This window comes from Myotis daubentonii, chromosome 3 (assembly GCF_963259705.1).
Source record: "Myotis daubentonii chromosome 3, mMyoDau2.1, whole genome shotgun sequence".
Lineage (NCBI taxonomy): Eukaryota > Metazoa > Chordata > Mammalia > Chiroptera > Vespertilionidae > Myotis > Myotis daubentonii.
Window position 1 is genome coordinate 211,395,729 of NC_081842.1, and position 23,290 is coordinate 211,419,018.

General features: G+C 51.5%; 1 protein-coding gene across 1 annotated transcript in view; it reads right to left on the bottom strand.

The window, feature by feature from the left end:
• Positions 1–2,434: 2,434 nt before the first annotated feature.
• FHAD1 (forkhead associated phosphopeptide binding domain 1) overlaps positions 2,435–23,290 on the bottom strand; it is a 96,732-nt gene continuing 75,876 nt past the window's right edge. The window contains exons 27-35 of the mRNA XM_059691181.1: positions 22,593–22,719; positions 21,863–21,987; positions 18,337–18,420; positions 17,747–17,967; positions 17,069–17,234; positions 13,006–13,086; positions 10,505–10,558; positions 4,956–5,104; positions 2,435–3,232 (exon numbers count right to left, since the gene is read on the bottom strand). Coding sequence (XP_059547164.1) covers positions 4,988–5,104; positions 10,505–10,558; positions 13,006–13,086; positions 17,069–17,234; positions 17,747–17,967; positions 18,337–18,420; positions 21,863–21,987; positions 22,593–22,719 — 975 coding nt within the window. The 3' untranslated portion in view covers positions 2,435–3,232; positions 4,956–4,987. The remainder of the gene's footprint in view (positions 3,233–4,955; positions 5,105–10,504; positions 10,559–13,005; positions 13,087–17,068; positions 17,235–17,746; positions 17,968–18,336; positions 18,421–21,862; positions 21,988–22,592; positions 22,720–23,290) is intronic.

The following is a 23,290-nucleotide window of genomic DNA, read 5'->3' on the forward strand; positions in this document are numbered from 1 at the left end:
TACCCAGTATTTGTTGCCTGAATGAATGAAGGCTGGTGGTTTAACCACAAACGTGATTTATCAGTCCAAGAGCACCTCTGGCTTCTGCGATGGTAAGACCACAATTAGTCAGAAGATAAAGCGTTCCACCTCCAATATCTTAGGGTCTTAGGATGAAAGCAATATGAAGCCGAGGGGACACTCAAGGCAAGGAGGCTGCTGAGACTTCCCACTGCGGACCGGACATGGTGGTGGATTCCCGGGGAACAGGTAGGCCAAGAAAAAAAAAACGCTTCAAAATAAAAGCAGGCACATAAGGTCATGGATTGGCCCAAAATAACTTGGGACACTGAGCAGACGGATGCAAGCGGCACATCTTGATGGAAAGGAGGCCAAGCTGATAAGCCGAAATAGTTTCCCCTCCCCGGCGACCTGACTCCTGCTTTGGAGGCCTCGGCGGAACAGAGGAACCCATTAGCCTGGGCAGGTTTGGGTTTCCTCTCATCGTTAGGGCGTTGCTTTCATTCCTAGGACCCCCCACAACTTGGAAACCACGCCACTTACCAGGAGCGCACTTTGGAATGCGATCTGGAAGCTGTTTTTTTCTGCAGACGCTTCAGGACTGGTTTCCACAGCAGCAGGCTTCCGCGGCTCTGCCAAGTCTCTAGAGAAGGGCACCTTATCTGCAAAGTCACGAATCCAGGAATCCAAGTGGGCTGCCATTGGCGAGGGTGGGGGGAAGTTGTTTGTCTTAGCTTCCTGGGGGATCAGGAGATTGGAAGGGTTTAGGGGCTGCGGGTCCCTTGCTGGACCGAGATACAACCCCAGGGGAAAGGTTTCTGGTAGCTTCCCAGAGCGGGCTGTGGAGCAGAGTGTCTCAGTAAAGGTCATTTTGGTAGCAACTAACAGAAACTCAAACCAGCTGAAGCAGAAAGGGAGGGAAAGCCAGTTCCCGACGGTCCTGACTCCTCAGATTTGCTTGCCCTTTGATCCTCTAACTTTCCTCCTTTCCTTTGTTTTTTCTTTCCTTTAAAATATTGTGTTTTCTTTAAAAAAATATTTTAATTGAGTTTTTTAGAGAGAGAGGAAGAGAGAGAGAGAGGAAGAGAGAGAGAGAGAGAGAGAGAGAGAGAGAGAAACATCCATGTGAGAGCAAAACACCTATCAGCTGCCTCCTGCACACCTACCAGGGATCCAGCCCGAAACCTGAGCATGTGCCCTGACCAGGAATCGAACCAGTAACCTTTCGGTGCACGTGAGGACGCTCAACCAACTGTGCCACACTGGCCAGAGATCCTCATTTCCTTTCACTAAACTCCCTTTCTGCTTAAGTTAGCCACAGGAGGTTTCTGTTGTTTGCCATCAAAGAATCTTGAGTGATACAAATCTTGAGTCCTAGTGGGACCCCGGGGCAGGCATTGGAACTGGCTTTCTGAAGAAAAAAGATTAGGAACCAGAAAGTTATCAGGAATCAAGGCAACTTTCTCCATTGGTATCAGCTGGACTGCAGTCAGTTTCAAATAACAGAACACTGGACGTGGGTAGATTGTGAAAATCCGAGCCCCTCCCAAACCGACTCTGGCCACGTGACTTGCTTTGTCTGATGGGATATGAACAAACACAAGGCAGGTTAAGTGTTTATGCTTTGGGGCTTGATCTCTCCTGCTGCTCTTGGGAACCTGTGCCACCACACATGAAAGAGCCTGGTCTAGCCCGGCCAGCGTGGCTCAGTGGTTGAGCATTGACCTATGAACCAGGAGGTCATGGGTTTGATTCCCGGTCAGGGCACATGCCCAGGTTTCGGGCTCGATCCCCAGGGAGGGGCATGCAGGAGGCAACTGATCAATAATTCTCTCTCATCATTGATGTTTCTATCTCTGTCTCCTTCTCCCTTCCTCTCTGAAATCAGTAAAAATATAATTAAGAAAGAAAGAAAGAAAGAAAGAAAGAAAGAAAGAAAGAAAGAAAGAAAGAAAGAAAGAAAGAAAGAAAGGGCCTGGTCTAGCCAGCTGCATCACGAGAGACCACCCCAAGCAGAGATAAACTGTCCCAGATGTAACCTCTCTAGACGGTGGTTTCTCATTCTCGCTACTGCTAATTTTGGGTCAAATTTGTCCTTTTTGTGGGGGACACTGGGCACTGTAGGATGTTCAGCACCCCCTCCCAATTGTAAGAACAAAAATTGTATCCAGAAATTGCCAGATGTCCCCTGGGGGGCAAAAATCACTCCAGATTGAGGTGATTTAACCACTGACCTAACCCAACTTGCCTGCCAGTGACCAGGCATGTAAATGCGGCCCTTCTAAACCAGTCCCGGCCAAGCCAGCTCAGCCAAGTACAAGTGCCCACCTTGGTGCATGGAATCATGAGAGATAATAAATCGTTTTATTTTCACTCACTACGCTTTGAATGGTTTGTCCCACAAGTACACCCGACTACAGTGGCTTAAACAGGAAGAAATTTATTGTCTTCCACAACAGGAAGTACAGAGGTAGGCAGTTCAGGCATGGCGCAGAGCACAGGGATGCGGCCCCAGGCCCTTCTCATCTTTCCATTCCGTTGTCGCTGGAGGCTGGCTTTAGCCTCTTGCTTGCTGCCTCGTGATCCCCAGGTGGCTGCTCCAGCTCCAAGTCTGAGCTCCAGGAGACAAAGAGGAGACAAGGAAAAGGGAAAAAGGGCAAAAACCTTTCTCCTAGCAAAGATGTGCCTTTTATTGCCAAAGAGAAATCCTCCCCAGGGGCCTTCACTTACATGTCATTGGTCAGAAGTGAACAACACGGCCAACTCTAGCTGCAAGGGAGGCTGGGAAATCAAGGGGACCAGCCTTCAGCTTATGCAGCAGAGGGAGGCGATAACTAAGGGACCTGTAGTATCTGCTACATTGTCTCTCTGGGGTCTTGGTTTCTTGTCTCTGCCATCGCATATCCACCCCAGCCTTCTCTCTCTCTGAAGGCTGGCTTTGTTCCTCCAAATACAAGGTAGGAAATGGTCATCCCAGCCCTGGGACTGCATCAGATTCTCAGCTCCAGGACCACTAATAACTTGTGTGACATCCCAGAGTCCCCTTCCAAACACTAAAAACAGAGGTGCTGATTGGCCCAGCTTGAATTAGAAGAGAAACCTGATTGGTCTGGCTTGACCAACCAGCTGTGGCCAAGAGAGCAGTATTAGGCAGGGCAAGCCTTTTTGGGGGCAGGGCGGGTGCATTCTCAGAGAAAGGGGTGTGTGGCTGGGGAGACACCTAACAAGTTACCTAGTTTGGTGGGGGTAGAGGGGGGGTGCGGGGGGGGGGGGAGAGGGAGAAAAGAAATTGCCATAATGAGTTATAATGTTCATAGGATAAAACTGAACACATCCTTAGAAAGACCTAAAATATAGGGAGTCATTACATTTAACTTATGCAAATTCAAATATTCAACCAACAAGCGTTTTTTTCCTAATACAATTTGGCTCCCAAACATGAGCCAGGTGCTTGAACTACTGCCCACCCAAGTGGTCTCTTCAGATGCTGGAGAAAAACTTGCTGATTTTGACTTCTGGGATATGGTACAGTATAAATAATATGTTTTAAAAAAGTTCCAGAAATTTCAAGAGTGTTGTTAAGATCAGGTAATGCCTACCTTTCTCACTGACGTTAGAACCTAACCGTGGGTTAGGTGGACCTTCGGTGGAATATCACACCAAGAAAAATCTATTTCCTTCTAGTTTTAATCAGTATAAAGCATGCATTTGGTTTTGAAATATCAAATTATTTTTATTATGGCTTTTGAAAAATAAAAAATAAATGATATTCATAACTTCTGGCTCTTCCTCCCATTTTGTTTGGTGGTCCTGGCCATAGAGAGAGGCGGTAAGAGGATGGCTGGCTGGAGAGGGAGCAGAACATGGGAGAAGTAGAGAGCAGAGCAAGAAAAATGGGGTTCTCTCCACACACCATGAAAAAGGGGTGTGGTTCACCTGGCCAGTGTGTGCTTTGGTGACTGGGTACTTGGTCTGTCCTGAATTACGGGGCGACCTTGGTGCAGCAGGATGGGTAGTATGAAATGGAACTAGAAACCTGGATTCCAGACCCAACTCTTAAACTCATTAGCTGTGTGATTTCAGACAGGCCACCTAACCTCTCTGGGCCTCAGCTTCCTCAGTTGTCAAATGGGGAACATAACAAGGCAGTATTTACCTCCCTGGGCTTGGGGGAGGATTAGATGAGAAGCGTTTTGAGAACTGCCGAGTGCCATATCAATGTTAGTCACTATCATGGCAGCGACAAACCTGATTGGCGTTCTGAATTTATTATAAGAAACTCACAGCAGCCCTGTGGTTACCATTCTAGTCCGTGGCCCTGGTATCCGTCTTGGGTTTTCTTAACTGTGAGCTCCTTGGAGCTCCTTGGTGGTGTGACATTTGGGTGTGTCACGACTCAAACGTGGAACCAGATAATTGTATCTACTAGACCAGTGATGGCCAACCTTTTGAGCTCGGCATGTCAGCATTTTGAAAAACCCTAACTTAACTCTGGTGCCGTGTCACATATAGAAATTTTTTGATATTTGCAACCATAGTAAAACAAAGACATATTTATGATATTTATTTTATATATTTAAATGCCATTTAACTAAGAAAAATCAACCAAAAAAATGAGCTCGCGTGTCACCTCTGACACGCGTGTCATAGGTTCGCCATCACTGAACTAGACCCATATGTCTGGGTTTTGAACTTATATTCTTCACATGCCTACGTATTATACATTATTATTTTTAATAAAGAATGCCTCACCTCACACATTCCAAAATACAGTATTGTGCAGAAAAAAATAGAAAAATGAAAAGGAAGAAAAAGAAAGAAAGAAAGAAAAAAACAGAACAAAATACAGCATTGTGTAAAATACCAGTCTCGGAAGCAACACACAAGGGGAACATGCTTTAACATCCTACAAAAGCATATCAGTATTTTGACCCAGAAGAGTCACACCGACTCACAGAGGATCTTGCAAGGCCGGCCGATGGCATTTCTAGTTCCTTCCGCCAGGCTTCGAGACCTGCAGACTCTGGCTGGATTTGCTGGGGGACTCTCTCTTCAGCGTCTCTCTTTCTTGGTCTGTCTTTGGGGTGGCTTTTCTGGCTCCAGCCTTGAACCAACAAGAGACATAAATGCGCTAAATCTGTAAGTGCAGTGAGATCCCCAAACATTCCACTCAAATGTTTTTTGTTGTTTTTCTACTCAAAATAAATCTTTCCTTAAAAAAATACAGTATATATACACATAGATGTGAGCAAAGGAAGCTAAAATGATCCGCCATTATCGCACCGCCGAAGGTGAGCATTCGGAAGGCTTGTGGTGTCCACCCTTCCAGGTGTACAGGTGACATTCTCCCTGTCAACATTCATGTTTCTCAAACCAGGAGCATCTTAGGATGAACACATTCACTGTGATGGAGTATCTTTCTCCAAAAAGCTTTCACCAAACAGCATGTGTCTTAGGTCTCTGATGTCATAGGAGGGACAACACAGGAGATTGGAGGGTCTGCTTAGCCCTTTTCTGAGCGCTGCCCGACTCCCGAAAGCCATGGTGTGGCTCTGGCCCTGGTCATGGTTGATTGGACCCTTGGCACAGGCTGGGCTTTTAAGGTGACCACTCCCAGGATTTGGGGTTAATGGGCTCTGAGAGGTTACTCGCTCCCTGGGCTGGGCCTTTGAACTGGGGGACCTCGAGGTCATCCCTTCCTATCACATGATTGAAGAGAGATCGCAGAGATACGGAAAGACAATGCAGAGCAGAGATGTGTGTGTGTGTGTGTGTGTGTGTGTGTGTGTGTAAGAGACACGAGGCCAGGCTCCCTTTCAGTTCTTCATTGTTTTGTTTTTTTTTTTAACATTTAAAAAAATTGATTTCAGACAGAAAGGGAGAGGGAGAGAGAGATAGAAACATCAATGATGAAAGAGAATCATTGATTGGCCGCCTCCTGCATGCCCCTCACTGGGGATGGAGTCTGCAACCCGGTCATGGAATCGAACCCCAGACCCTTCAGTCCGCAGGCTGATGCTCTATCCACTGACCCAAACCAGCTAGGGCTCAGCTCTTCCATGTTTATCCTTATAAAAGCTCCTGGTATCCTTATAAAAGCCCATTCCTTATGTCTGAATAGGTCTGTATTCATTGCAGCCTAAGATTCTCTCTGTGTCCTGCACCTACTGTAGGCAGATTGCAACCTGCAAGCTGTACAACTGGTTTCAAATTCCAGCCCTACTCCCTGCAGGCTTTGACTCTACAGTGAGGACACAATACCCCTGAGGGAAGAGGGCTGTGGGTGGTTGAATTTCAGTTTTGCCACTTACTACGGGACCCTCGGTTTCCTCATCTGTCAATCAGGGACCAGAATACCCGCCCTGTCTTCCTCGGCGGCCAGCCGAGAGGCGTTCTGGGTAGATCTCAATGGAAGGGGCCGTTGGGCCACCCCTTGAGCTCTTTTCACGTTCAGACCGGTCTGAGCGTCCCTCCCAGAGGCCTGTGCCGTGGCTGGCAGGGCCCTGGGTGTGCTGTGCTGTGCGACTGCGCTCAGTGTCATCTCGGAGTGAGAAGCGCTAACGTCTGCACCAGCCCACAAAGCTCCGTGGTCTGCGTGCCGGAGAAAAGGACAACAGACAGCAGATGTTGAGAACTTTCCTCTGGAAACCACCTTTCCTTCACATCCTCTTTCATTTGATTTTCAATAAAAGTGCTGGCTGGGGATGGTTCCCCAAAGCCAGTGCCCTGACCCGGCGTGGGGCTGGCTGTCGGAATTAGAGCCAGGGAGCTTGTTACAAGCCAAGCGTCCCCAGTCCAGGGTCCCCTGCTCCGAGGTCTGCCAGGAGTTTGGGGGTTTGGTCCACTTTTCTGAGTGACAAGGGGAGGGGGGCAGCAGAAGGCAGCCGGATGGGCGCCTGGGAAGAGGAAGAGATGGGGAATGAGAAATGTGAATATGCAGATGAGGGCAGGAAGGGCAGGGAAGACGTGGCAGGGTCTTCCCTGAACCGGGGACCACAGGTGACCCCCAGGCATTCCGCTGGGATGCCTGGAAGCACCTGGCTCATCCTTAGACTGAAACGGCGTGGCTAGAAGCTGGTCACTGAAATAGCGACACCCAGGTGGACATTTTTTTCATCACATTAGCCATTTTTTCTTAGTTGCTCCCACACCCATGTTAACATTACAGAGAGCACTGTCTGTACATCTGTGCTGTCTACATTTCCCAAGAGGAATTTTGCCCTCTCGGGGGTGATTCTGCCCCCACTGAGAATTCGTGATTGGAACCCAGCACCTGGACAGTCCCTGCCCATCCTAGGCTCTGGGTGAATATTGCTGACTGAATGGGGCCGGGGGAGTATCCTTTTGTTTGCTTTTCCAGCCCCAGCGCCTGGCACAGCATGTGGCCTAGGCTGGATATTCCATACACGTTTGTTCAGGAGGAGAGTTTCCTCATTAGCATACAACTGACAAGTAATTGTAAAAGACTGTTAGCTGCGATGAGAGGACAGAACACAACCCTCCCAGGACCTTGGAGAGGAAGCAGCTGCCAGTTCTGAAGCTCGCTATGGGCGGAGACTCCTTTGTGAGTGGGCAGGACTGAGGGATCCGATCCCACGCGTCCTTTCTCAAGGGGTCACGATGGCTCCAGGCCCACAGGGCTCAGGGCACACTTGGAGGAAGGACACCCCAAGCCACACTTTGCAAGGAACCTGGAGGAAACCCTTCTGTGCGGAGGAGGTTCTAGACACTGAGCTCTACGAGAGGGCTGGAGGGCCGGGGAGCTCGGTCTGTGCTCTCAGCTGAAGCCCCGCCATTCCTCGTATCACCTACTAACATCACCTACTCACATCCACCGCCTCACCTACTCACATCCCCACATCTCCTACTCACATCACTTACTCACATCCCCACATCTCCTACTCACATCACCTACTCACATGCCCCGCATCACCTACTCACATCACCTACTCACATCACCTACTCACATGCCCCGCATCACCTACTCACATCACCTACTCACATCACCTACTCACATCCACCGCCTCACCTACTCACATCCACCACATCACCTACTCACATCCATCTGTATCACCTACTCACATCCCCACATCACCTACTCACATCACCTACTCACATCACCTACTCACATCCATCTGCATCACCTACTCACATCCCTGCATCACCTACTCACATCACCTACTCACATCCCCACATCACCTACTCACATCCCCCGCATCACCTACTCACATCACCTACTCACATCCACCGCATCACCTACTCACATCACCTACTCACATCCACCGCATCACCTACTCACATCACCTACTCACATCCACCGCCTCACCTACTCACATCCCCCGCATCACCTACTCACATCACCTACTCACATCCACCGCATCACCTACTCACATCACCTACTCACATCCACCGCCTCACCTACTCACATCCCCCGCATCACCTACTCACATCCCCTGCATCACCTACTCACATCACCTACTCACATCCCCACATCACCTACTCACATCACCTACTCACATCCTCTGCGTCATCTACTCACATCCTCTGCGTCATCTACTCACATCCCCACATCACCTACTCACATCACCTACTCACATCACCTACTCACATCCCCACATCACCTACTCACATCACCTACTCACATCCTCTGCGTCATCTACTCACATCCTCTGTGTCATCTACTCACACCCCCACATCACCTACTCACATCACCTACTCACATCACCTACTCACATCCCCACATCACCTACTCACATCCACTGCCTCACCTACTCACATCCCTTGCATCACCTACTCACATCCCCCGCATCACCTACTCACATCACCTACTCACATCACCTACTCACATCCCCCGCATCACCTACTCACATCACCTACTCACATCACCTACTCACATCCCCCACATCACCTACTCACATCACCTACTCACATCACCTACTCACATCCCCCGCATCACCTACTCACATCACCTACTCACATCCACCGCCTCACCTACTCACATCCCCACATCACCTACTCACATCCCCACATCACCTACTCACATCCCCACATCACCTACTCACATCACCTACTCACATCACCTACTCACATCCCCACATCACCTACTCACATCCTCTGCATCATCTACTCACATCACCTACTCACATCACCTACTCACATCCCCACATCACCTACTCACATCCACCGCATCACCTACTCACATCCCCACATCACCTACTCACATCACCTACTCACATCCTCTGCAACACCTCCTCACATCACCTACTCACATCCCCACATCATCTACTCACATCACCTACTCACATCCCCACATCGCCTACTCACATCACCTACTCACATCCACTGCATCACCTCCTCACATCACCTACTCACATCCCCACATCATCTACTCACATCACCTACTCACATCCCCACATCGCCTACTCACATCACCTACTCACATCCACTGCATCACCTACTCACATCACCTACTCACATCCTCTGCATCACCGACCCACATTCTGTTAAGACCAGAGGCGGCCTGAAATTCAGGAGGCTTCACATCTCAGGGATGTACATCTTCCTACAACATCCAAGATATCGGGCCCACCCCAGCATCTCCTCTGTCATCTCACACCCCCAGCTGGTCCTCAGACAAAGCCTAGCTGCAGGGCGGTGTCTGCCTGCTCCGGCTCGGCCATATGTGCAGATGAGTAAGTGACAAGGCTCCCACTCGTTCCCACTTTGCAGGGTGGCAAAGGGCTCGGATCTAGGGGGGCCCTCAGGATGCGCTTTGCCCCCCGAACATCCTGCTCTGGGGAGTACCCACCCTCTAGTCTCAGACCGCGGGGGTTGGTTGAGAAGAGACTTCTATTCCCCAAAATGTCCCTGACCTAGGATCACCTTGTTTTTTTCCAATGAGAATTTTGTTGTCTCAGAATGACTGTGGCCTTTTATCAAACTCAAATATATCTCCTCTCTCCTTCCCAGCAAAAATGTGTCTGCTCTTGAGCTTCCTGAGAGCTGCTTCTATTCTCTGCAAAGTGCGAGTGTGGGTTGGGTCAGTTCCAGTTCCGGGGCTGAACTGTGAACGGCAATGTTTCAGCAGGTTTAGGATTTCATAGTCTTGATTCTCAGCTCTTAAGAAAAGAGTATTCTAGAGGCTGCTTCCTTGGAATTCAAGAGAAATGCCAGCCGAAACGTTATTACCTGGACGTTTATTATCTCGAGGAAGGCACGCCGTGCTCACCTGGGTGGGGGACCTGCATTGAGTTCCAGCTCTCCTACTGAGCTGTGTGGTTCTGGACAAGTTACTTAAAGTCTCTGAGCCTTAGCCACCTCACCTGATAACTGGCGATAATAACGATACCCACCGCATTGGGTTGCTGTGAAGATTAAAGGTGACGATGCTCAGCTCTGTGCCTGGCAGATACTAAATGCTCAAACACATAACAGACGTGGGACCACTGACAACTGGGTTTCCTGCTGACCTCCTACTGCGCCCTCTCTTCTGCTTCTGGCTCACCTGCAAACCGGAGTTCTGCATCTTGTTCTTCACCGTCTCTGCAAACACCTGTCTCTTTAACACAGAACGAATAGGGACGCCATTTAGCCTACGTTCTTTGACTTTTGCATCGAAGAAAAATGGATTTTTCTCACCCTTCAGATGCTACCTGTCTGGATGGAATGCTGGGCCTTCCTAGGGATGGGGCGGGGGACAGTGGGGTCTGTGCAAGCGGACTTGGCTTTGGGGCCGGCGGTGCCACACTGTCCTGCAGAGCCCCTTAGGGGTCTCTGTTCCCCACTCCAGGGGAACCTGAGGGGAGGAGGCTGGTCCACCGAGGCCCTGGGGGAGCCTGTATCCCTCTTGGAGGAAAATTGCTTCAGCTGGAAGCAGGGCCTCCAGGCCGGTGGGTGAGGCTGTAGAAGTGGTCCTACGGTGGGTTCCCCCCAGGAATCCCAGGCCCCAGGCGCGATGACAGCCACAGCAGCCAGTCTCTGCGGGGACAGCCAATCTGGAGCTCACCGTGGGGTTTGGTTACCGTGGCGGACCCTGGTCTCCCCAAAACCCCACATCTCAGGGACAGTTCACTGAAGAGCCAGCAGCCCCTGTGAGAGCGCGAGCTGGGGCCTTCCTCACAGGTGGACACTCGGGAGGTGGACGTGCAGGGGCTTGGGGAAGGGGCTGTTCTCAGAGAGCCCTGAGGGCCAGGGAAGTAACAGAAGTGAAGCGAGCGGGTGGGGCTGCCAGCAACGCCCCAAGCCCAGCACCTTTCTAAGGGGCCTGGGAGATGGCGGCTGTGGGACTGTGGGCCTAGCGTCACCCCATCTCCCGCGGCTCCCAGACAGGCCAGGAATCCAGAGCGTTCCGTGAAGGTGCCGTAGTTTGAAATGTTACTTAAAAAAAATAAAACTCCCATGAGTCAAATGAGAAGGTCTGCGGGCTGCCGCCTCGCAGCGTCCCCTTCAGAGCCTGCCCGGCGCCCGCCAGGTGCTCAGGAAACCCTTGCGCGCGGTTGCCGGGTGAAACACAGGACGCCCAGCGCAGTCTGAATTTCAGAATGAGGCCAAAGCATGTTTTAGTGGATGTAGGTCCCGTGCAAGGCTTGACACAGACTTACACCAAGTAACTGTGTGTCGTGTATCTGAAATCCAGGTTTAGCTGGGCATCCTGTTTTGTTTTGTCCCCTTTCAATTCTGGCAACCCTACCGGGCACCCGCCAAACTCACGGAGGAAGGGGGCCGGCCTTTGGGACGGGACGGCGGCCCTAAGTCTCTTCCCGCCTCATGGAAGGTGCTAACTTGTCCCAGAGCGCGGGTCGCTGCAGGCTTAGGCCCGTGTTTCACCAGCAGGTGCCCTCCGGCCTCTTCTGTGGAGAAGGCCTTGGGCCTGCAGCTGCTCAGTATTTATCACAAACCGAGTTGGGAGGAACTATGCTTGGAAGACAGTCACATCCAAATCCCCAGGTATTATAAAACAGTGCTTTCAAACCAACAACTTTCCTCCCTCCCTCCCTCCCTCCCTCCCTCCTTCCCTCCTCCCTCCCTTCCTTCCTTTATTTATTTTTTGTAGGAGAACCCTTTACCCAAGCAAAATCCCTGGAAGAACTTGGCATATAAAACAGGCAATGGAGAGCTTCTCTTGTGGAAGTGAGGTGTGTATATTGAGTCATTCTCTTCCATGGCACCCATGGGCTCCGGGGAAACCCAGTTTGAACATTGCTCCAAAATATCTTTCTGGATTAGGTCCCATCAGTGGACAGCTGAGCGCTGAAGGGCAGAGCCTGGCCCCCGCACACCCGCTTTCCCTGGACTCACTGGGATGTGTGATGACATCAGTCTGCCTCGAAAGCTATTCTCAGACGTGGCCCAGCCAACCTCGCATTGCTATTCTTAGGGACGCTGTTCATTATATCACACAGCGTCCTTGCCGGGGAAGAGCCGGCATCGCCTTTGTTCTGAGAACACTTCTGAGCAGCACATCCTTCCTGTCTCATGGACACCGTGAGTCTGGACCACGCTGGGCTCCCCACTTCCCAGTGGCAGCGGAGAGCCCACAGGAAGTCAAGCGAGGCTCCCGGTGGTAGGGAGGAGGTGGCTACAACAGGCACCTTCACCCTCATTCCTGGCTCCATTTTGTACCCACTTTTTCCTTTCTTTTACCCACTTGGGGCAGGGGTTCCTGGGGCTCCCCACTCCTCTCTTCTTTTACGATCTTGTCTCCAAGTCCCCAGATCATGTAGACCCTAGGATGGTTGCCCCGTCAGCCAAAACTACACTTGGACTTCCCCTCTGCCCTCTCTCGCCTCCGGATACTGGGTTAGAGGCTTGTCTCTTAGGTCATTTGTTAAGATTGCAGGCAGGGGAGGGGCAGCAGAGGGGCAAGGGGGGAGGGGGCAGGCGCTGGCTGGGGAAGGGGAGGGAGGGAGGTGTGTGGCTGTTCCCCAGGCAGCACACCCTGGCACTGACGCTCCATAAACTCCCACTCTTTGTGTCTGGTGGCAAGATCAGAAACCCTCTCCATACCTGCCTTTCTTTCTCTTTGAAGGCACAGTTGCAAGATGCTGATTCTTTTGCATTTCTCTGTTCGTGGTCCTCTGAATGTTCCTGAGGGAAATCATCAGTGAGCAAGACAGTGTTTAGTGTGTCCTGGCCTGTCCCGCTCTGGGACACACCTCTGAGGCTTCTGGGAGACGTGAGGATTCGAGTTGGTGGGCAAAAATGGGGGTGGGTGGGTAGGGTGCAGGGGAGGTCTTTTTCTTCAGCCATCTTCTATCCCTATCCTGGGCCATCCTAACTACGTTTTTATTTTTTTCATCCTTGTGTGGGCCAGAGGGTACCACCTCCCACCCCCTGACCCATCCCATTCCCATCCTACACGACATCTGCCAATTTCTACTCCGTGGTCACACACACACAAGTGGTGCTGAGGGAACCAGGGTCTTGAGGATACCTGGGCCCAAGAAAATCTGGGAAAATAGTGAGTTGAAAGAACAGTGATGATAATGATGATGGTATAAGAGCATCTGTTGAGGGGTCCTAAGGGTTTTGTATACATGTTCTCATGGGATTGAATGCTATGTGGTCGGTGTCATTTTTATTCTCATCTTAAAGATGAGGGATCTGAGCTAATTAAGCAGAGGAGAGGTGGTACCTGAGACCACCTGGCAACGCTGTGGCCACGCCCTTGGCCGGGGTTCCATTGGCTGGAAATTTGACTGGCAGGCGAGCGGGGCCTGCTTCCCCAGCCAGAAGCAGCCAGCGCACTTCAGCCTTTCTCACACCTGGGGCCCCGAGAGAGGGCTAAGGACGGGCTTGCGTGCTTCTCAAACGGCCACTTCTGTGCGTTGACACATTTCCTATTGAAAGTCCCAGCCTTAACCCCTTCACAAAAAGCACCTGGGCCTTTTCTGGGCTGGAGCCCTCGCTGTGTTCACCAAGTAGAAAGAGGCGACAAAGGAGCCGCGGGCTCTGGGAGCACAGGGAACGGGAAGTGGCTGTGGGTCTGCTGGCCTGACCGCGGGCAGGACGCTCCCTGGAAACCAGGACTTAGTTGCTTTTCTCTCCCTGGTGGTAACCGAGCTTGCTGTGTGCCAGGCACTGCGGGCATCGTATCATTGTACCTCCCAGTGCCCCGGGAACAGATCCCATCGCTACCATTTTTGGGGGGTTTTGCTGAGGACCCTGAGATACAGAGGTTCAGCCGCTGACTCAGTGTCCCTGGGGCGGAGGTGGGGCTTGAACCCTGTTTGTTAGACTCTGAAGTCCTCCTGCGTGCACTCTGACAGGCGCTGCCGTCTGCTCTAGTGACGTGGGGCGTGGACTGGACTCAGCACAGCCTGGGCCACGGTCCCTGCCTGTCTGTCACGTGGACGGAGCTGCAGACCCAGGACACTCCAGAGGCACCTGGAGGCGGTGACCACAGGGTTCTCTGGGGATGCCCAGCACTGAGGGTTTCTCCGCGATTTATATCAAGCCTCGTTTCCACAGCCACAGGTGTTAATTAGTATGGAAGCATGCCTTTTGATTCTGGAAAGTTCCGTTTGGCGAAGAGATGTTCAAACATTAAAACTAAAAACTAAATTTTCTGGGGGGAGTGGGGGAGGGGGCTTCTGAAGCTCCAGGTGAGTAATTTCATTCCCCAGGGCTCTACCCAGGCCGTTTCTGTGAACGGGTGAAACTTTATGCTGGAGACTGAAAAAAAAAAAATAAGGCTCTTTGTGGAAACACAGATATTAGGTGTAAAACTTAAAAAACAAAAAGGAATTCTATTTCCCTTTAACTTCCCTTTAAAAAATGAATATATATTCCTTGGAAGGAACTGATGAGAGACAGATGAATACAAGTTCCCTTCAGAATCCAGCAAAACTTTAAAAAATTATCATTTTTTCCCTGACAAACAGGTATTTCTGACAACATATCAATAGCCAACCTCAAGTGCAAACCCAAGCCCCGGTACGAAAACCAGGGTAGGGGTGAGTGGAGGGCGAGGGGGCGGGGGATGCCCTGGCGAGGGGGATGGCGAGGAATGGGCGTGGAAAAGTGAACCCAGGCTGGTGCCTGTGGGGATCCTGCTTCTGCCCTGGGCAGCCAGGCGACATTACCCTCTGCCAGCCTCAGTGCTCCCCTCTCTCAGATGGGCTGGCCCTGGCCAGCATTCCTCACAGGGCTGATGGGACAGAGCAAGCATGTGTCATGTGGAGCAGGTGCCTGCCACTTGGTAAGCGCTCGATAGATAATGCCAACAGCGTTGCCATGCTTATGGCTCCAGTTCATACAAATCTAAGTTGTGAATTCCATACATCTGAAAGTTCCCAGCTCTAGCTCCTCTGGGGTCCCCGTCACAGGTTCAACTTGGCCACCTCAGACCCTCTCCACTGAAGGATGTCCAGTGCCTGCATTGTGTATGAAGAGGCAGCTCATGAATAATGCATGTGAAGCTTGATTATGTAAATCCTCGGGTTTTCTTACATTTTTAGCCAGCACATGACAATGGCCTTTTTTTGGGCCCTTTGCTGTCCCATTCTGTGGTCTGGTGCTTTAGGACGGAGCCTGCCAAACCCTGGGGGGAGGGACACCCCAGGAGGGCACCTCTCCAGAGGGCACATCAAAGGCAGAGCCAGAGCTCTGCCAGGCCTAGCTCTCCCTGCGGCCCGGCTCTCCCCTCCCCGCGGCCCGGCTCTCCCTGGTGCTCGGTGTGAAAGGAAGCTGTCCTGTGCTGAGGCAGCCCTGTGACACATGCGGATGGCGGGCTGTGATGTTTAATTTAACTCAGAGCGGCTGATGCCACATCTGGTGCTCCCTCAAAGCCGCTTTCATTTCTGGGGCTGCAGCCAGGGAGCCTGCAGTCTGGAAGGTGTGCAGGATGGAGGACAGGCTTCTGCAGGGATCTCATCTAAGTCAGCTCTTTACCTGTCTGCTCGGCACTAAAGGACACGCTCTTCAAGGACATCCATCCATCCCCATCCACCTGTCTATCCGTCACCCACCTACCTCTCCATCCATCATCCATCCATCCATCCATCCCCATCCACCTGTCCATCCGTCATCCACCTACCTCTCCATCCATCATCCATCCATCCATCCATCCCCATCCACCTGCCCATCCATCATCTATCCACTTACCTCTCCATCCATCATCCATCCATCCATCCATCCACCTCTCCATCCATCCATCTATCCATCCATCCATCATCCATCTATCCTTCCATCCATCCATCCATCCATCCATCCACCTGTCCATCCGTCATCCACCTACCTCTCCATCCATCATCCATCCATCCATCCATCCATCCATCCCCATCCATCTGCCCATCCATCATCTATCCACCTCTCCATCCATCCATCCATCCATCCATCCACCTCTCCATCCATCCATCTATCCATCCATCCATCATCCATCTATCCTTCCATCCATCCATCTATCCATCCATCCATCCATCCATCCCCATCCACCTGTCCATCTGTCATCCACCTACCTCTCCATCCATCATCCATCCATCCATCCATCCCCATCCACCTGCCCATCCATCATCCATCCACCTCTCCATCCATCCATCCACCTGTCCACCCATCCATCCATCCACCAAATATTGGGTGTCTCCTATGTTCTGGGCAATCAGAACAGTGAAACCAAATCTCTATTCTCAGAGAGTTTAATCACCTATTTATCCCCAGGATGTGGCAGAACAATAAAAATGCAAATAACAGCCACTATGAAAACACACACACAGATGCACTTGAGGGAGGTTAAGAAACCGGCCCGAGCCCTGACCGGTTTGGCTCAGTGGATAGAGCATCGGCCTGTGGACTGAAGGGTCCCAGGTTCGATTCCGGTCAAGGGCATGTACCTTGGTTGAGGGCACATCCCCAGTGGGGGGTGTGCAGGAAGCAGCTGATGGTGTTTCTAACTCTCTATCCCTCTCTGTAAAATATCAATAAAATATATTGAAAAAAAGAAACCGGCCCGAGATCACACAGTGAGTGGCAGATCTCGGGTCTGACGCTAACGCTATTCTGCCACCTTCCTCTGTCCCGGGCGGCGGGGCAGCCTCGGAGCCTCAGCTCCCAGCGGGGCGGGGCCTCTCACCTGCTGCTGCCTCCTGGCCCGGTTGACCCTCTTCTCCTGGCGCAGCTGCTGCTCCGTGCGCTCCAGGGCCTCCTTCAGCAGCGCCTTCTCCTCGGCCCCCTTGTAGATGTCGTCCTCCAGCTTCGCCACCTGTGACTGGTACATCTGAATGGACACTTTGCTCTGCCTGAGCGTACGGGAGAGACAAAGCCTCTTTCCCCCTCATCCTTCTCAGCCACCGTCAATGTCCCCAGACCCCGCTGTCCTAGTGTGTTCATTACACGCCGGAGGGAATGACAAAGCTTTGGGGGAGCAGAGAGCGGGATAAATAGCGAATCGGCTGAGTCAGTGAAGCGTGAGGGGGCAGAGGGTGTGTTAGCGGCCCCTCCCAGTTTCCCGGGGCGGGGGGAGACCTGCGGCCCCTGACAATGTGATGGAGCTGTGGCAAGCCCACAAAGGCTGGAAGGTGAGACTCAGTCACAGCAGGTGCCGCTCACTCATTAAGAGAGAGCGGAGAGCCCTGCGCACTCCGGTGGCCGCTGTGTCACCGAGAGACTTGTCACTTCCAGGCTCTAGTCCTCCATCGTCCTGCCCCCTCAGAGCCCCTCAGATTTTAGTTGTTCCACACCCAGGTCGGTGCCCCGCCCTGAGGCTGAGCCGGGGCATGGAGGCCTGGGCCTCCGCGGGGACCCGGGGTACCTGAGCTGGTCAACGTCCTGCTCGTATCCTCTCAGAAGCTCCTCCTTCCTCTCCAGCCGGCTCTTGAGCTGGGTGATCTTATCGAACACCAGGTCGAGGTCCCTTTGCCGCAGCTGGTTGACGCGCTCCCTCTCTTTGGGGGAGAGGTGTCTCATGGACACGTGACCTGCCATGTCCTTGATGTTCATCAGGCTCCCCAGCGTCTTGCTCATGTCCAGGTACTGCGAGGAAGGTGGTGCGGGTAAGTGGCCAGGCCGGGGCCGCTGCTGGCCGCGCTGAGGCGGCAGACGCCTAGTTCTCATTCACCCCTTGTTGGCAATCGCAGGGAGCAGACCCACGTTTTGGAAATGAGTGCAATTAGGGCGTTTAGGACGATTTTCATTTTCTCCACATGCATTTACAGTCTGCCTTTTTGAGAACTGGGGGAAGGTGACAACAGTTATAAACATTCCGCTGGGGCCGTGGGCGGGCCTGGCGGAGCCATTGTAACTGCCAGCTGTGCACGCAGGGCGGGTGTTTGCACTGCCCCGCGGTTCACACGGACTGCAGGGGACCCGGGGTCCGACAGGAGGCTGGCTGGCTGTACGTACCAGCTTTTCACTGAGATCCAAAGCCTCGGCCACGTCCATCTTCCCCGGCTTCTCGGTGGCCAGGTTGGCAAAGCCATTTTGAGACTGAAATAAAAAAAAAGAGTTAAAAACTCTTGGCGTCCCATGACGGATGTCTGCATCCGCAAGTTGAAGCGCTGTGTGTTGCCAAAGAATAACTCGGCGGAGTTGGTTTTGATTTTAGTCCCCGACCTTCTAGCTGATTCCTTTGCCAACTGCTTTCTGGTAACTGTGTACCCACCCTTCGGAGCGCAACTCCCTTTGAAACGATACGTCTTGTTCTCTGGTCACTGTCTTCCCTCTAGACCAGCGGTTCGCAACCTGGGGTGATCCTGCCCACCCTTGTTCCCCCTCCTCCAGACATTTAGCCATGTCTGGGCACACTGTTGGTTGTTAAGCCTGGGGGTGGCGGATGCTACTGGCATCAGTGGGTAGAGGGCAGGGATGCTGCTACACACCCCACAGCACATAGGGCGGCCCACGACAAAGGATCACCTGGCCCGCCAGGCTGGTGTGGCTCAGTGGTTGAGCATTGACCTATGAACCAGGAGGTTAATAATTCAACTCCAGTCAGGGCACATGCCTGGGTTGCAGGCTCAGTCCCCAGTGGGGGTTGTGCAGGAGGCAGCCAATCAATGATTCTCTTTCATCATTGATGTTTTTATCTCTCTCTCCCTCTTCTTTCCTGTCTAAAATCAATAACAAATATTTTAAAAGAAAAAAAAAAGAAAAAGAATTACCTGGCCCCAAATACCAGTAGCATTGATGTGGAGAAAGCCTGGTCTAGATGCCCAGCCCCCAGGAAGCGGGAACAGTGATGTTTTTGCGCTCTCCCATTTCCTGGGCTGCCATGGCCCCTGGCAGAGTGGCACTCTGTGGGCGTGCTTGTCGAATGAATGAGTGAAGGTTAAATAGAGAACAGCCCTCCTCCTTTTACTAAAGGAACCTGATTTTTATGCGGCAGAAGCTACACCCTCACAAAATCTGGCCCCGCCTTCTCCTGGTGCTGGGCCTGGTGGGCGAGGGCCCTTCGGACCCTTCCCAGGGACTGCGGGGGATGGTGCTCATAGTTGTGCACTCACTAAGACCTAGTCGGCCAGCTGGCTGCTGGAAGGCCCTACCGACTGCGTGGAAAAGCCACCAGACCGATCAGGGAAGGACCACAAAGGGCCAATACATCTCCTTCAAAAGCTAAACTGGGTGTTCAGTGCTTGCCATGTAGCATCTCTTAGCCCATAGCCTTTGCGGGCACTATGCTGCAAGCCTCTGAGATTAAAAAACAATCCCCCCCCCCCCAAATATAAAAGCATAGAGGTCCCCAAAGTGACTGTGACAGAGAAGAGTGGAGACATTGATTTACATATTTATTGAGAGGAGAATAAAATAGGGTGTTTGAAGATGACATTAAGTTGGGCAGGTCTGCTGCAAAAAGAACCTGAAATGCCCCTCAGTGTCCTCACCTCCCTGAGCTGTGGCCTCGGCACCCCTTACAGACCCCCCTCTTCTCCTGAGGGAGGGCCACCTAAGGAAGAGCCTGGGCTCCAGGGTGCAGGCACACAGTCCCCGCCCCCTTCTCTGCAGTCTAGCAGGGTGCCAGAGGCAGACTGCCAGGGACACAGCCCTGGCTGCATCGTCCATCACTCTGTGACCTTGGGTGAGGGAGGTACTTGACCTCCAGAAGCCTTGAGGTTTCTTATCTGTAAGCCAGGGATGATAACAGTCACTAGACGCAGGCTGCTGTGAGGATTAAATGAGGTAATGTGTGTAGAGGGCTTAGCGCAATGCCTGGCGCAAGTCAGCACGTAACAGATGTCAGCTGTTCTTCCTCCTGCTGCTTATCGTCCTCTGACTTTAATGACTGCCGACCTTGAAGGACCGAGGTCTTCTAAGAGAGTTGGGAGGTTTCGTGCCCTATGGTGTCAGGGGTGGGATCAGCGGTCAGAATATGAGATCCGGCTGAGCTCCCCACCTCGGAGAATGAAAGTTTGAGTTTACCAAGCAAACCAACGGAGTCTTGAAGACTCACATCTCTAGCAGATGTCTAGAAAAACTGTTGGGGAGAATGCTAGTACAGATAGGATGACTATTGTTTCTCCTAAAAGCCTGAGTATGGTTTAGAATTCAGTGGTTCTTAACCTTCCGAATGCCGCGACCCTTTAATACAGTTCCTCATGTGGTGGTGACCCCCAACCATAAAATTATTTTTGTTGCTACTTCATAACTGTAATGTTGCTACTGTTATGAATCGTCATGTAAATATCTGATATGCAGGATGTATTTAGGCGACCCCTGTGAAAGGGTCGTTCGACCCCCAAAGGGGTCGCACCCCACAGGTTGAGAACCCCTGGTTTAGATCCAAGGGTGGCAGCAAGCCCCACCCAGTGGCTCCTGTGATTGGCCCTGACCTGAGCTGTCCATCCTTATGTGTCAATCAAATACCCATTTAGGGTACAGGGCACTTTCAACTTAACAACAGAATTACTTCTGAAAATCCTGTCAAATAAAACTATGCCCCTAAGAGAGGAAGACTTTCTTGTATAATACTGTTTCAATCCTAGTGAATAATAATAGCAGCCATCATTGGTTAAGTGTTCACTGTGAGCTAAGTGGTGGGATAAGCACTTTACACAATTACCCCCTTTCATTTTTTGTCATCATCACTTTACATCCGGGCCGTGGAGGCCCCCCCGAAAGGTTACCAGCCTCACCTAAGGTCACACAACGTTCAGAACCAGGATTCCAGCACAGGTCTCTCCTACTCCAGAATGGCGTCCTCTTAATCACGGCTCCCTCTGCTACCCTTTATGTGTTCATGTTTTTCAGTTTACAGCAAAAAGCAAACTTCAGGCCAACTCATGGCATCACGCCACAAATTAGCCCTTGAATGTTTTCTGCAGAATATAACATGCGATGTGAAAAGCAGGGTCCACCAGAGGCTGACCTGGCCCCGTGTCAATGCAGAGATGCATCATGCAGTGCACAAACGGAGGCCACCTTTCTATTCTAACACGGGGCTGCTGGGACGCGAGGCACTGACCAGTGGGTATAGACCAGTGGTTCTCAACCTGTGGGTCGCGACCCCTTTGGGGGTCAAACGACCCTTTCACAGGGGTCGCCTAAGACCATCGGAAAACACATATATAATTACATATTGTTTTCGTGATTAATCAATATGCTTTAATTATGTTCAATGTGTAACAATGAAAATACATCCTGCATATCAGATATTTACATTATGATTCATAACAGTAGCAAAATTACAGTTATGAAGTAGCAACAAAAATAATTTTATGGTTGGGGGTCACCACCACATGAGGAACTGTATTAAAGGGTCACGGCATTAGGAAGGTTGAGAACCACTGGTATAGACAATGGCCCATCTGGAGGGGCCTGGCCCCGAACCACCAATATGCACGGCCGTGCCAGCACACACAGCCAGTGTCTGCCCTCATGCCCGCCCTCTCCACATTGTCTGTCAGGCAGGCAGAGACAAACTGGATTTGGTTACCGCTTGGATCTCTATTCCTGAGAGAGCTGGCCAATCGGGGTTCGTGTCCAACATTTTCTGGACATTTTTTTCCATTCTGAGAGTCTTTAAGTCTTGAAATGATTTATTCTGGTGAACCTTATCGTCTAGAAAAGAAATGGTTTCGATTCAGAGGAAAGGCTCAGTGATTGCATGTAATACGCACAGCTACTCTTTACTGGTCTTGTCCAAGGGCACACAGCTAATGGGAGGCGGCCTCACGGGAACAGGATGGAACTTGAACCCAGGCTTCTGGGTCCTAGCCCAGTGTCCACCCAGCAGCCACCCCAGCACCCGGAAAGCCCCATCCCCTCTAGGCAGGGAATTCTGGGAGGTTCCCCAAGGTCGATCCTTGTACCGTGTTGGTCCATGTGAAAGTTTCCACCAGGCCACAGTTAAAAAAGAAAAAGTAGGACAATGTATGGGTTTCATGAAACCCTACTTCTTTAATATCAAGTTCTGCCCTTGACTCGGAGATCATGTCTGCCCATCTTGCTTTTTTGTATTAGAACATCCTTTTGGTTATGAAATGACAGGGACAGAAGACGGTGGTCCTGGCAAATTGGTCAGTTCCCAAAGTGAACCCACCTGGAGGTTGTTCCTCCGCTCCCAACCTCTGAGAATGTTTGATCTTATCAAGAAAGCCCCCCCCCGCCTCCCCCCGCCCCCAGCTCTAAGCAAGGAGAGGCGGACGAGGAAGGACGACACTTACTTGAACTTGCATTCTCGAGTTCTTTAATTCGTGCCCGGAGTTCGGATAAGGCCTTTTTCTGACGCTGTATGATTTCCTCGTGCCGGGACCCTTTGCACTTGGCCCCCAGGTCGCAGAAGGACTGCTCCTGCGGTGAACGGGACGGACGGCGGCTTTACTAGGGACGAGAGCCTCTCCTTTACACGTGGAGAAACGTGAACAATTCACGCGCAGCAGAAACCTGGCCACCGAGTACTTCGGAAAGTACCGTTAAGGGGGCTTCAGCTGAGGAGGAATTTCAATCTTTCACTTCAAATATAAATTCACAGCTCGGAAGATTTCCAACTTTCCTCCCTGCTTAGCACAACCGTAAACAAAAGATCCCCTCCAGGTTACCTCCCCACGTCTCGTTTATATTTCTTCTAAGCTCGGTTTCCATATGTTGTCATTCTGGGCTCATCTCTGAACAGCACATCACATTCTGCTCTGGATGGACATGTGCAGACGAGAACACACAGGATGCCTGCTTCTTCACTGGTAGCAGGGATGGTGAGCTAATATTTGCCAGGGGGGATTTGGTAAATGGGCTCTCGGCTGGTCTGGAGAGAGGAAACACTTCCCCGGAGCCCCCAGAACAGCGTGTCCAGCGGAACTCCTGAGATGGAGGGAGCCTTCTGTATCTGCACGCGGCCTGGCAGCTGCCAGCCACACAGCTGGAA